General features: G+C 43.0%; 1 protein-coding gene across 1 annotated transcript in view; it reads left to right on the top strand.

Moving 5' to 3' along the window:
- The window catches only part of COL22A1 (collagen type XXII alpha 1 chain), a 236,601-nt gene that overhangs the window by 109,893 nt on the left and 113,287 nt on the right, over nucleotides 1–13,421 (top strand). Inside the window, exon 12 of the mRNA XM_026113713.2 lies at nucleotides 274–309. Coding sequence (XP_025969498.2) covers nucleotides 274–309 — 36 coding nt within the window. The remainder of the gene's footprint in view (nucleotides 1–273; nucleotides 310–13,421) is intronic.

The raw sequence follows: 13,421 nt of genomic DNA, 5'->3' as shown, positions 1-13,421 counted from the left end.
CTCCATCCAGAATGGAGAACAAGACATTTTTCTGGGGCTGGAGTGGGAGAACTGGGGATGGGTTCTCTATTTTAATTCATCACTGATTTTTTTTTAATCAATAAATGATGGCCTAGGAATGCTACTTAACCTAAATTAGCTGTCCTGTAACTTGTATGTCTATATATGTGAAGTGTGTGTGTATACACATATATATCAAAACATATATATTTATAGCATAGTTTGACATCCTTGATATCAAATGTACCTTTTCTCCTCCTCCTTTCTTTCTAGGGCAGAGCCTATGGCAGGGGAGAAAGAGGAGAAAAGGTAAGATCTAATCCTTCATTGGGCTGAATAAGCTACAGATGCTTCATGTTGCTTTGCTTAGCTCAGAGGTTACTCTTGGAGACAGAATGCAGGAGATGTGATACAGTTGGGTCTTTGTGGGAAGCTTTTATATTGGTTTAAGCTTCTTTCCATAGGAGGAAAAAAAAATGGAGTGTTCTTTGCATTCCATTTGTGCTGTGGACATGTGGAACTCTATCAGATTGAAACCTTTTGCTTTGTATAAGTGGCAGTGATTTCATGGAGAATAATGAAATAAAGGAACTGTCTTGGAATGGATGAAAAACAAAGGGAATATATGAGTTTGAGTTTATTGAATTTCTAACAGGATTAAATTGGAGTCCTGAAGAGACTGCTGTAATGTTTCATTTCATTGAATATTTTCATTAGTAACCTAAAGGCGGAAAGGCAGAGTATTTTCTTACTGCAGATACTAAGCAGGACAGAAAAATTAGGCTTGGAGGTTAAAATTAAGGATATGAAGTAATGCTGCTGAAAACTGCTTGGTCATCTATCTTGGAAAAATACATTCAGTAGGAAACAAAACATCACTGGACTAATCTGTATTAAAATAGATGTGGGTTTCCAGGTGGTTATGGCTGCAAACTCCAACCAAATGCATCTGCAGATCTAGACTGCAGAAAAGAAGTAACAGTTTCCTGCTGTAGCTCTGTATCACACATAGTTGTGGACATTTTCTTTATTGCCAAAATGAAGTTTCAAGTTGCAAAGAAGAGCAATAGGAAAAGATTGACTAGTTCTAGGAGATAGCTGGATAAATTAAGAAAGGCATGGATCATACTAAAAATGCGAATAAGAGTCTGTGGAGCAGGGTGGTCTGTGGCTACCCAGTTACTCAGGAGACTTAAAATAATATTGGACTGTGGTCTGAAAGAACCCTGCAGTAACAAGACCATGGCATTTATGGCCATTGCGTTTTCTCTTTTGTTTTTTCTGTGATTGTGGTATATCATTTGTATATGGTGGTGCATGATGTGAAATTACATTCTAAATGAGGGTTGCTTATGGCAGAAAATATTAGTGAGCCAAGCCATAGACATGGGAGCTGTAAAGAACACATTTTGATATTCATCTTCCTGCAGTGCTCCTACTGACAGCCAGTATTTAGCCTCTGAGACTCAGAATTCAGCCTTTGGAAACCAGCTCATGTTTGGCAGGTGGTGAGAGTCAGCAGTCTGATGGGAAACATCACATTTACAATAGAGTTGTGCTGCAGCTGAAGTGAGTTACATTTTGGTCTTTGCATAAAAGCAGCAGCAAACATCATTCCACCTATACTATTGCCTTGCCTAGAAAAACAAGTTTGGACTGGGGTGGGGGGGAGAACCCAAGTCCACAGACACAATATATCTGTGGTGGACTTCTCTGATTAGGATAGCTGAACATTGACTGCCACAAACAAATGCGCAGGTGTAGAGGTCCATGAGATTATGGCCAGCTTGTTTTGCTTGTTTGGTGCTCCTGCCAGCTGAGGCAGCATGTGCCTGTGTTCATGGGTGGAGGATGCATCAGTACCCAGTGTGTGTTGTGCATATCTGCCCAATGGTTGAGTTGCAGTGCTGTTCCTGATGGAGGGTAGCAATACACCTGCTGTGCATAGCTGGCTTGATTAAAATAGGAGCCTGGGGATATATGTATGTGTGATTGCATGTATAATTTTTCCTGGACACAAAAGGTCATCTTCAAGGTCAGCCTTCAGCAGCAGAAGGGGGTATGTGTCTACATACTGCAGTGAAGGACTGCATGCGGGGGAGACCAGTGATGCAGGAGGTGCGTGCATGATGGAGTAGCTGTTGCATGCAGGTGTCGAGGACTGTGTCTGTCCCTTTTTGTCAGAGGTGCACATGGGAGGGTAGTAGCCAGAACTTCGGGGAACTGGGGTGCAACTGCTTGCAACTGCTAGCTGCAGTCTGTACTTCTGAGAAAAGAGGAAGTGAGACTATGAAAGAAGAGAGGAGGAGATGCTATCCTTTTCAGATAAGAGGATGCGATGCACCTGGAAGGAGAGGAGTCATGCAGTTCCTGTTTGCTTTCTGCACTGTAATGGCTGCATGAATATGAATTCTTATTTTCCCTCTTGCTGTGACAGCTCTGTTTCCTGGATTTTATGGTTATGGACCAGTGGTAGGAAACCAGATCAGAGATGCTGGGCTCCAAACAGCCCCAATCTTTGCATGACCTTTGCTACATGTGTGCTGTGGGTTTGTTTATAAGGAGAAGGCTCATGTCCGAAGTACTGATGGAAGGTTACCTTGCCATTGGAAAAAACTGAGATGATGAAAATAAAATCATCCCCTTATTACAGTGTTATTTTCCAGTTGTGCTAGTGCCAAACACCTGCTGGGTCATGCTTTTGCCAGGTATTGTGTGGGTGCAGTTACGTGAGGTCTGAGACATTTGTTAGAGGGCAAATCCTGTGCCTTTCCAAGAGGACAGCGGAGGCACTGGCCTTGCTTCTCCAGGCCATTACCTCAGTTGTATGTCTGTGTTAAAGCCAGAATGATGCTTGTATCAATATGCATAGCATGCCAAGCACATCATTAGTGGTAAACCAAAATATAATAGCAGCTGTGGCTAAAAAACCTAATTCATGTTGACATGAGGACTTGCGTGATTTTTGGAAACCAGGAAAATCACTGTGATGGCACAAGTGACAGCCTGGGTGTGTTCTGCCATGCCTAAATACCTCAGTCTAATGAAGGATGCTTGTTATGTGCAGAAATGTGCATGTGCAGACCAAGGAAGTACACATAGGTAAACACAGACAATAACAAAGCACACTTTCAGGTGCTCATGTAAACTGCTCACAGGTGGGTTTCCTTTTTTAGATCTGATTCAGTTGCTGCTGCTTTGAACTGGATCTTAAACTTCAGCTGTTGAGTCATCTTTCAACTCTTGATGTCTACTGTTAATCCCTGTGGCAGTAGACATAGGCTATTATATTTCTTCTCATAAATTTGCACCTATCATGTGCTCATTTACTTGCTTTAAACATACATGTGTTACCAAACTGTGGATTTACATGGGTAAATATCCAAAGCTCTAACACAATCACTGAGGCAATGCTTGCCTTTATTCTGTAGGTTATTTGAACAGATCTTTGCTAAACCAGATGGACCCTTCCTGTAAGGGTTACAGCACAAATCTCCAGACCTCTGTTGCTCCAAGAGGAGTAGGTGTGGGACATAAGTGAGGACAGAAAGAACAGCTGTAGAGCGTTTTTGAGGATGAGTCAAGCAAGACAAGGCTTCAGTGACTGTTGATCAAAGTCTGGGAAATCATGTTTGACAAGGGAGGTTCTGTGCAGGATGATGTCTGCATTCCTAGGGCGCAGCCATCCACATCACAAGCTAGCCTGCCCTTTTGATGCCCCTGTACAGACTATCGTAGAAGCTTTTAAATATTTATGCCCTTGTCTTGCACGGTGCTGAGCATTACCTCGGTGGTGCTGAGCCACCCTTCTTGCATTGTGAAGGTGATGAGAAGGCTCTGCAGGTGGGAAGATGCCTGGTAAAATGACAGCTGGAGGACTTTGGAGGTGATATGATAGAGATCTGTAAGACTGGTGGCATGGAGATATCAGTAGGTAACTGGTTTTCACTGTTTCTTCCATTGCAAGAGTTAAGTGAAAGCATGGAACTAGCTGATGCCAAGTTTAAAATGAACAAAATGAAGTTGCCCTTCACACTGTGTATTCAAACTCCTCTTTACTGGTGGTGAACTCCTCTGTCCTGGTGGTTAAAAGTTTGTGTGTTAAAGTACATACCAATTGAAGACCTGTTAAGTGCTATTTAGTACAAAGACAATATCTCTGCTTGAGGAAGCCAGTGAGTCACTTCAAGAAGTCACCAGAGAAGTTGCATTGCATACTTGCCCTGCTCTATGCACTATTGGCTGCTGTTGCAGACAGGATGCAGGCTAGCTATGCCTTTGGTATGGCTGCTAGTAGCAGTTTTTATATTCTTAAATAAATATAACTCTTGCTGAATAACTATCACATTCATTGCAGCGAAGGGGAGATGAGTTTTAGGGGGGTTCCTTCTCCAAGAGAGAGTGAAACTTATTGAGAGGTATCAATACAAAGTCTATGTGCCATATCAGCATGGGGTTGCAGGTTCACTTCTGAAGTGGCAACAGTTGTCCTAGATGTTGCCTCCTGTTAGATGTTCTCTTCTGCCTCCTCAGCAGAGATGTGGTAATTGTCAGCACAAGTGATGATTCATTCAAGGGTGGCTTGGGCCACTGCTGTCTGTAGCTGTTGAAGAAGAGTCTCTGCCTCCTGGTGTGCAGAGTAATGATATAAGAAATAGTTTGTTTAGTTGTGTACAGTCCCGGGGAAAAAAGTAGAGGGGTCAAGGGATTGCTACTGCGATTCCCCCCCGCCCCCAACTCTGTAGGGAGGAGAAACTCCAACAAGGAGCATCCATCCATCTCTTCCTGCAGAGACGATGAATGAAGATTTCATTCTGCCTTACAGTGCCCTACAGGAGTTTTCTCCTCAATATATTTCTAGGGGTATCTGAGCTTTCTCTTCGTGCTCTGTTTCCCTTCATGGTGGTAATCATATGCAGCAATGAACATGAAAAACAACTTTAGTAGATGAATTTTACATTTTCCTAACAATGTGTTTTCATGGTAATGACTTGCTACAACAAAAATGCAGGAGCATTATAATAGGATTTCTAGTGATAATAAAAACTCTGAAGTGGTTTGACCTATTAGATACAGTCACTGAAAGACCACATCTAGAAAAGAAAACTGGGCAGATACCTAAGGCTGTGGGCTAGGCTGCAAGAGCTTTAGGCTTAAAGCTTGTCTCTGACAGATTTGCTGAACTTGGGCAAGTTGGCTAGTGTTTGTCCTTGTAAAATGAAGACGGAGAACCTCTTTCCTCCCAGGCTTTATATACCTTGTCTGCCAGATCCTTCAAATGAAGGCTTTGCTTCCCCTTCCCTTATTTGTCTTCCAGACTGGAGATATTGCCATTTTTAGGGCTTCTGGAAAAGCAGTGGAAACTTACCCTTTTGGAGGATACAGCCTATCCACACAGTCCTGTGCTCTACCTCTTTGCTTCAGGGCAGCTGAATATAAGAAAGGTCTGACCTGAAAGCCATGCAGCTTCTTTACCCCGGCGCTGTGCTGTCAGCAGGGCTCACCAAATCGGCACGAGTGCGGTGCCTCTGGGTCAGAGCTGGCTCACATCCAGTAACTAGGAGCACGGACGAAATGAGTGCAGGTCTGCCTACAAGAAGTGCTGCAGACATAGCTGGAGTCCGATGTTGCCTGAGAGTTGGAGTGCAGGGGTAGCTTTTGCTTGGGCATTTTGAAAGTGTATTTTGGGACCAGTAGGGCTGTGTGTGTGTTGCTCAGTTGCAGGTATAGCTCAGGCTGGAAGGCTCATGTCCTCGGTGGCATTTTTAGACCCCTAGTCCCATAAAAATGTTTGGGAGTCAGATGTCTGAGTGTCAGGGAGAAACAAGGGCCAGATGCATCCAAAGGGAGATGGAGCCAAAGGTGATAACACACCAGCAGGGCAGGGGCCTCACCAGCCAGGGCCTGTCCTGCTGCCCCTGGCGAGGGAGCAGGGCAGGACTGGTGATGGCAGCCAGGTTCAGCTGAGAGTCCAGGTCACCAGACAAGCTCATAGTGATGAAGTGGGTCTGAGGCCAAGCAGAGGGTCAGGATGAACAAGGTATGTGGCCAGGCTGCTGCAATGCAGTTCAAGCAAGGGCTAGAGTCTTGGCTTAAAAGCAGCTTTGATGCAAAGGGGGGGGGAGGGGGGGGACCCTTGAATAACCTAAACTCCTGAAGCTAAACTCCTAGAAGTGGGGGCATGTGCTCCAGGCACTTGCACAGTGCAGAGCCTAGGCTTGTAGAGACTAAGAATTAGTCCTTGTGCCCACAATATCTGAATAGAACTAATTATCACTCCAAGGGCTGACTTGTGTGCTCCTTTCACAGCTAAAACCTGAGCCCCAGTACAAGGGAGATGCTCCAGAGAGGGCACAGGGCTTATCTGGGTTGCTGTAGCATTCAGATATCATCACCAAGTCCATAAGCCCTTAAATGTTGTTGAGCTTACCTAGGGCTGGCCAGTTGAAGGATGACTCTGAAAGACTTAGGAAGCAGTGGAGCAGCAGGATCCTCTGAGCCCTGGGATCCAGGACAGTGGCCAGTGTTTAAGCTGGTCAATACTGACAGTAGCAAGATAGGAAAATCATCTCCAGGTTTAGAGATACTATTGAGTTTGGAATTGAAATAAAACGCCCAGTAACTGGTGTTCCTTGGAGAAAGTGGCTGTGGCAACATAGCCTCCTCAGGTTTGGGTTCTCAGTACTCGGATCTTGTTAGTTTTTCACAGGATAAAACGTAGTGTGAGCATGGCTCAAACTGACCTGATAATGAAAGCTGAAAATTGCAGCATCTGCAGAACTCTATTTTCTGCTGGTTATCCTATCCCTTGAGATCCCTTCTTAGCTACTGACTTCATCTGGTTAAGGTCATCCAGCACTTAACCTCTCAATCCAACATTTACACATCTGTATTACAGCACTTTATCTACTTCATAAGGCTGTCAGGCAGCACTTTCGAGTCATTCATATCTGTCATTTCCCTTCTGAATCTTCAGATTAAAGGGTAAGGTATATTAATGTTTGTATCAGCTTTAGGACTCTCTGAGCTCAATCTGAATCCTCTTGTGTATGCAGACAATTTCAGTCTGCACATCTACTATTTTTGAGTCCTCTTGCCTGTAGTTAAAGTGCATTCTGCATGGTTAAATAACTGCGGTTTGATGGAGTTCTTATTCTTAACAATAATTAGAGGGTTTTAGATAAATTCTGTGGTTTTCTGTGACCCAGAATAACAGCTGCAGATTGTAACAAACAACTCAAAGCCAGATCACATGCTAATTGTGCATCGTGACAGCTTAATTCTCAGCAGTGCAAGAATACTAGTAACTTGTTTTTTCCTTTACATAAACTTAGAAAACATTACTTTTCAGTTTTGGCCTCTGGCTTTCAGGCACATTGCTGGTATGTAATGACATCTACTGGCGACCAGAAGGCTGTGAAGTCTCCTGCACTTGTTTCTTTAGAGGATTTCTGTGCCAGAATCTACTGGCTGTGTATAAAGGAAGCATGTCAGAAAGCTTTGCCATCCCTGTGCTTCTGATAGGGCCAAAAAAACCCCAACGGATTCTCTTGATTCTGTTACATATAACAATTGCTCGGATGCAGGATGCTCCTTAGCGCTGAATGGCAGTTGACAGGCATGGATTAGCTGCCTGTCAGGTGGCAATGAGAAGAGCTTTCCTAGCAGTTTGGAGTGGATCTCAAAGCCCATTGAGTTGCAGACAGCAGAAGCCTTATGCAGAGCAGGTCATTACTGCCAGTCTATCAAAGGCATCTTAAGCATTCCCTGCCCCTCTCCCTGCTACACACTTTCATACCTGTCCTTTGTGTCCCCAGCTCTTCCTGAGGTTGGGCCAAAGGCAGAGGCAGTGTTGTAAGCTCTGGTACCCTGTTAAGCAGTCAGATCTTCCCCTTTCCATGGTATACACTGCTCATCAAAGGTTGCTGCCTGACCCTCTTGCCTCGTCCGTGGCTGAGGATGGCACTAATTGTGCAGGCAGACAGGCAGGCAAGACGGGTCAAGGAGTGTGACTGGCAGCATGAGTGTTTCATACTGGTCTTTACTTGCCCAAGCACCACACAGGGCACCTGGAATTTTCCCTTTCAGATGTCCCATCCTTCTTCTTCCAAGCGTTATCTAGCGATACTGTGTCTCCTAATGTCCACAAGATCTAGTGTCTCTGGCTTTGACAGAGATGGTGACTTTCTTTTCACATGCTTCTGGGTAACGAATGCACCCATTTTTTGTGTGTGTTTGTTTTCCTGGTGAGACTGTAAGCTGACCATTAGTGGCCATTATTTCAAGAGAATCTAATGCATGCGGTGCTGTCGGTGGGCCTGGGTCTCTGGAGACCCAGTTTTTAATTCTGGCTCTGTGCCATCGGCTCTGTAGGGGATCTTGGCCTTAGCATTTTCCCTCCCTGTGCCTTCATTTTCCCATATGTAAAATGAGAAGAATGATCATGACCTTTGCAATGGGCTCAGAGATGAAAGTGAGCTAGGAAAGAGCAGCACTTTATAGATAAAGCTGATTGGAAGAAAATTCTCTATCGTCTTGGGAAAGACTTGACTGGCCTCAAGTATGCTTGGCAGCAGGCAGAGACATTGTGCTATGGCAAGTTATAAGTAAGCACTGGTAAAACCTCAAGCAGGATGCTCTCTCCAGTTTGAGCATGGTATTTCAAGTGAGGTGTGGGGCAAATGGAGAGGGTCACAACAGAGAGCAGGAGGGATCATTGGTCTTGAAAATTTAACCAATGGGCGGATTGAGAGAAATGTGGTTTGCAGAGAGAGGAGAAGACTGAGGAACTGGGGTGGACTTGATACACTTGCAACATGCAGAAGCTGTGTGTAAAGTGGAAAGCACTATCTTTTCACCACGTGCATGGGAGGTAGGGGAAGAAATCATGAACTAGATGATGTGGTTAATCTTTAGGAAAAGCTTTTGAAGTATTTCAGTGAGGCACTGCAATAGACTGTAAGAGGTGACTGTGGAATATCAGTAACAGCAGAATTCTAAGATCAGATCAACATGAGACTTTGGAGTGTCCCAGTAAGTGTAACTGTACCCCAGCACAGAACACAGCACTCCTCCCTCCTGAAATGCTGCTCTTGGACCCTGTACAAACTGTTGCTGAAACTTTGGAGGGGTGAGAGGAGAACTGGGAATTGGGAACTCTTGAGAAGCTGAGGAAAAGGAATTAGCAGGTTTTTCTGGTAAGACAAAATATCAAACCAGTACCTAAAAAACTAAGGAAAACACCCAAAAAACCACAAGCCAATGTCATGATGCATATGACTTTACTTTTCTACTTTTCAGTGAATGCTTCCCCTCTAGCACTTGGCAAGCTGTTTGTCTGGTCCTGAGCTGTGGCAGATGCCAGGAAAGATCATCAGCTTTTACCTCAAGATAAGGAAGTTCTTGAGGCAGAACTGTTCCATTTTTCACCTTTCAAAGGATCTAGCATTATGTCTTTAACTGAGGACCTGTTGTTCCAACCATGCAAATCAGAAAAACTGGGATTTCAATTCCAGTAATTTTTCAATGTTAGTGGAAATTTAGGAGGGATGAATAGAGACATCTCACTTGCCTTGTAGAGGTGATTCTTTTGTTTTTATTTCTTTCTTTCCCTCAGCCTCAGATATACAGTTTGTGTTTAGTGCATATTTGACTGGGCACTGGAGAAAGATGTGAGAGTATTATCTGGTCTGGTTATACAGGGAAAAGCTGCATCCCATGCCTATCTGTCATGTGCAAAGAGGACACTAGCCTTCCTTACGTTAAGGCAGGATACAGATCATATGTCCATCAGTTCCTCATGTTGCTACATGTTCTATAATACAAGGTCACTTTTGCTTTCCCTTTCCCATGGCAAGTCTAAGGTGCTCTGGTAGGAGCCATCACGTACAATACCTTGATGTAAACACACACAGGGATTTAAATCCTGCTTTACTGTGATAGACTTCTGCTGTTTGCAAGGTTTGATGTGTATACAAAAGACTTAAAGGAGATGCATCAGAATCAGCTGAGTTGTCCTTTGGTTTTACTTACATTGTTTTCCTCTGAGAGCTGCAAGGAAAGCTGCATCCCAGGAAATACTGTCCCTGCTTCTTGGAGTCCAGGTCCTTGTAGTTCAAATGAGCAAACTGCACTTTTTCTCCTGCAAAGCCAACTTTATGGGAGACCATATTGCAAAATCACTGATACACACCCATTTTGTCTATTTTGATGCAAAGATCCTCTGGGTTTCTTCAAAAGGAAGATCTCTTGGACTCCCTTGAAAACAGTTCATCTAATCTTTCCAGAAGATTCAATGACTAAGACAATATGATGAAGGGCCAATAGGCCCTTTCTGGTCTCATGGTGCTATATTCAGAGACCCTTGAAACACAGGGTCCCCTGAATTTCTCCTGGGAAGTACTGTAACAATGATGTTATACCTTTGGGAACAATTGTGCTCTATGTAATGTATTGAATAAAGCCATTATGATATCTACAGTGCAAAAAATGCCCTTAACTATCCTTTGATCAGCTGTCTACAAACTGGGCTGGGTTTCATGGTAGACTAGGCCCACCTATAACTTCTGTTGACCCCTGCCTATCCTCTCCCTATAGCTTTTGTGTGCATTAGATCAGACTGTAATAGAGACCTAACAGATAGGTTGTTATTCTTTTCTTAGAATAAACTAAAGCAAATTCGAAGTTGTTGCATCTTATTTCTGGTAGCAGTGGAAGATGGAGCCAGTTTTGGTGTCCGATTTGCCAAGATACTAACAAGGTTTAAACCTCATTAAGCTAATAGAATCCTGCATCTGCGCTTTCAAAAATGACAGTCATTTTTGCTGCTCGTCTAGTCAGCAGCTTTTGAAAATAGAGCTGGGTGACTTATATCCACTGCAGCTCTGCCTCTCAATTGATCTGCAGATCATCCCTGGGCTTTCATGAAACCTTTGTCTTTCCCTCCCTGCTCCAAAAAGCAAACCCAGAACTGATGACATTCTGCAAGAGGGTTGTTTCTTTTCTTTTTTCTTTCCTTTTTTTAATCTTGCTTTGGTGAAGAAGTTGTGAAATTCCCTTCACTTGATGCTCCTGAAGTTGGTACGTCTGAGTTAGAAAAGCCTAGAGAAGGACTTGCATGGTCTCTTGACTGCCGCCTTCACTCTTCTCATCAAACTTTGAAACCAGTTTAGCCTGGAACTATGGATGAGCCATAGCCACTTACCGATGGTCCTGTGGTCTGTTCTTTGTGAACCTCAGGCTAGCAAGCTAAATGCAGGCCAAAGAGCCAGCAGAGAGCAAGAATAAAGTTAAGGTTAGGGCACTGACCTAGGACCCAAGAAGTCTGGAGTGAGTTTCTGTATTTGTCCCAGACTCTGTGACCTCTCAAATGCCTTCTGCTCAGTTGTACTTCTGACTCCTCATCCTGCTGAAATGAAAGCAATGTCACAGTCACTTCATTCTCATTTCACCAGGATGTTATGAGGTTAATTAACAAAGGATAGAAGGGTCTATTAATGGCAAAATGGTAACACAGCACAGTCCAATTTTGCTTTTGCTTTCACTTCATCTTGCCCCTTTTGTTCTGCTTCTAATTTAGCTCTTGCTATTTTGTCTTCTGCCTTTGATATAGATCCCCTGGTTTGCAAAGCTGTCAATATTCTCAGTGTGTGATTCATGGAGTTCTGCCTGGATGATTTTTGAGGGACTGATTTTGAAGGACTCCCAATGACATCTCTATTGATGTTTTACGACAGGGTCAGAAATTTTTATTTCACTTTTGGATGAAGAGGAGGTACTGCCATGTGTAGGCCAGTGTGGAAGAAAGACTAAAGAAAGCCTGTAGAATTGACCTTAGAATGATATAGCTGCTGTAGTCTGCTTGGTAAGTTGAAGGAAAAGGCCAGTGATTTACTTTAATTTGACAGGAAAATTAGAGTGTAACCATGTGGTTTGGACTGATTTTTTTCCATTATTTTCTTGTTTAGCTTGCTCTCATTTCCATTAACACAGGCCACAACCCAGAGTTGAAATAAAGTGTGTGATTATAGGCCACAGCTGTTCTCAAGTTGGAAGAAATGTTTGTAAACTTGGCATCTGCTTGAGGAGCTGCAAGTGGAGGAAAGAGAAGCAACTAAACTTGAGCAGATTGCTTAAAAACATCACGGAGGGATTATTCCTTCATGTGTTTTTGATGTCCCTCCAGGATCAGTTAATACCAAATTGCCCTATCACATCCCTGTATCTTTCCATATGCCTGCAAACCACTTCCTCCCTGTATTTTAAATCACTTTCTTTTCAGAGAAATTTTGATATGAGTCTGGATATGGCAAAATCCCTATACTAGTTGTTGCCACTATGAAGGAATGTGTTACCTAACAATTAAGTTACCTACTTTGTACTGTCATAGTTATCTCCATTCAATGGTCTGAGGATCTACATGGGGTATAGATATAATTTGGTCATGGTCCATATGCGTTATGTTTAGTTAATTATGTGGGGTAGTGATGCTCAGCATAACCCAGGCAAGGCAAATCATTGGATAATATGCAACAAATCAAGCCATGTGTGCATATGATGAGCATGTAATGGAAGGTAAAAGAAAGTCTTTTTTGAAGAGATCCCTAATCTAGAACTGACATGATCTGATAAATCCGTGTGACACTGGAAAACATCTTTGCTTGAATTTAGAAATGGTATGGTTCTGCTGGTGTATACAAACTAATAAGTAAACCTCCCTTGATATGCTTATACTTCCTCACCTCCACCTCTAATTTTTTAGTATTGTGGATGATGCACTTGAAGTCCATGGGAGTATCTTTATGGTTACTCACCCTAGTAATAGGTCTGCAGCAGCTGAGAGTTGCCTGTGCTCTAAATTCCCTGATGATATGTCATTTCCTTTGTCCCTTGTGTCTGAACAAACCGTGGGGCCCATGTAAACCTTGCTTTGAGACCCCAGGAGAGACAGAAGTAGAGCTCAGGTCTTGTCTCTGTGCCCTTTTTATGTACAGCTCAGAAAACCTTCCTAATTTCCTTGTAATAATTTACATTAATTCCTCAAGGAATTAAAAATGGAGTATTCAGAGTGACTTGTCTAGTGGTATATCCTCAAAATTTGCAGTATTCAGTATTTTAGAGATTTCCTAAGCCAAACTGTCATGTTTGTTAATGCACTTCCTCACGGATATTTTTATTATGTATTATATTGTGTATTTATGTTCAAAATGAATCAATAAAATATAAACAAATATAATATGAATACATGATATAAATACAAAAGCTCAAGCTTTTGTCCATAAAACTATTGGACAAGAAAGCAATAGGCCACCCCCAAAGTGCATAATTACTCCATCAAAACCAGAAAGCGTAGGTTTAAGCCGAAGGGAAGCTTTATTAGAAGCTGTGCTCTGTTCCCAGTCTTAGCAGTAGTGTCTCCTGCC

Source organism: Dromaius novaehollandiae, chromosome 2 (assembly GCF_036370855.1).
Source record: "Dromaius novaehollandiae isolate bDroNov1 chromosome 2, bDroNov1.hap1, whole genome shotgun sequence".
NCBI classification, from domain to species: domain Eukaryota; kingdom Metazoa; phylum Chordata; class Aves; order Casuariiformes; family Dromaiidae; genus Dromaius; species Dromaius novaehollandiae.
Note: the sequence above shows the minus strand (reverse complement) of the source record. Positions and strands in the feature narration are given on the sequence as shown.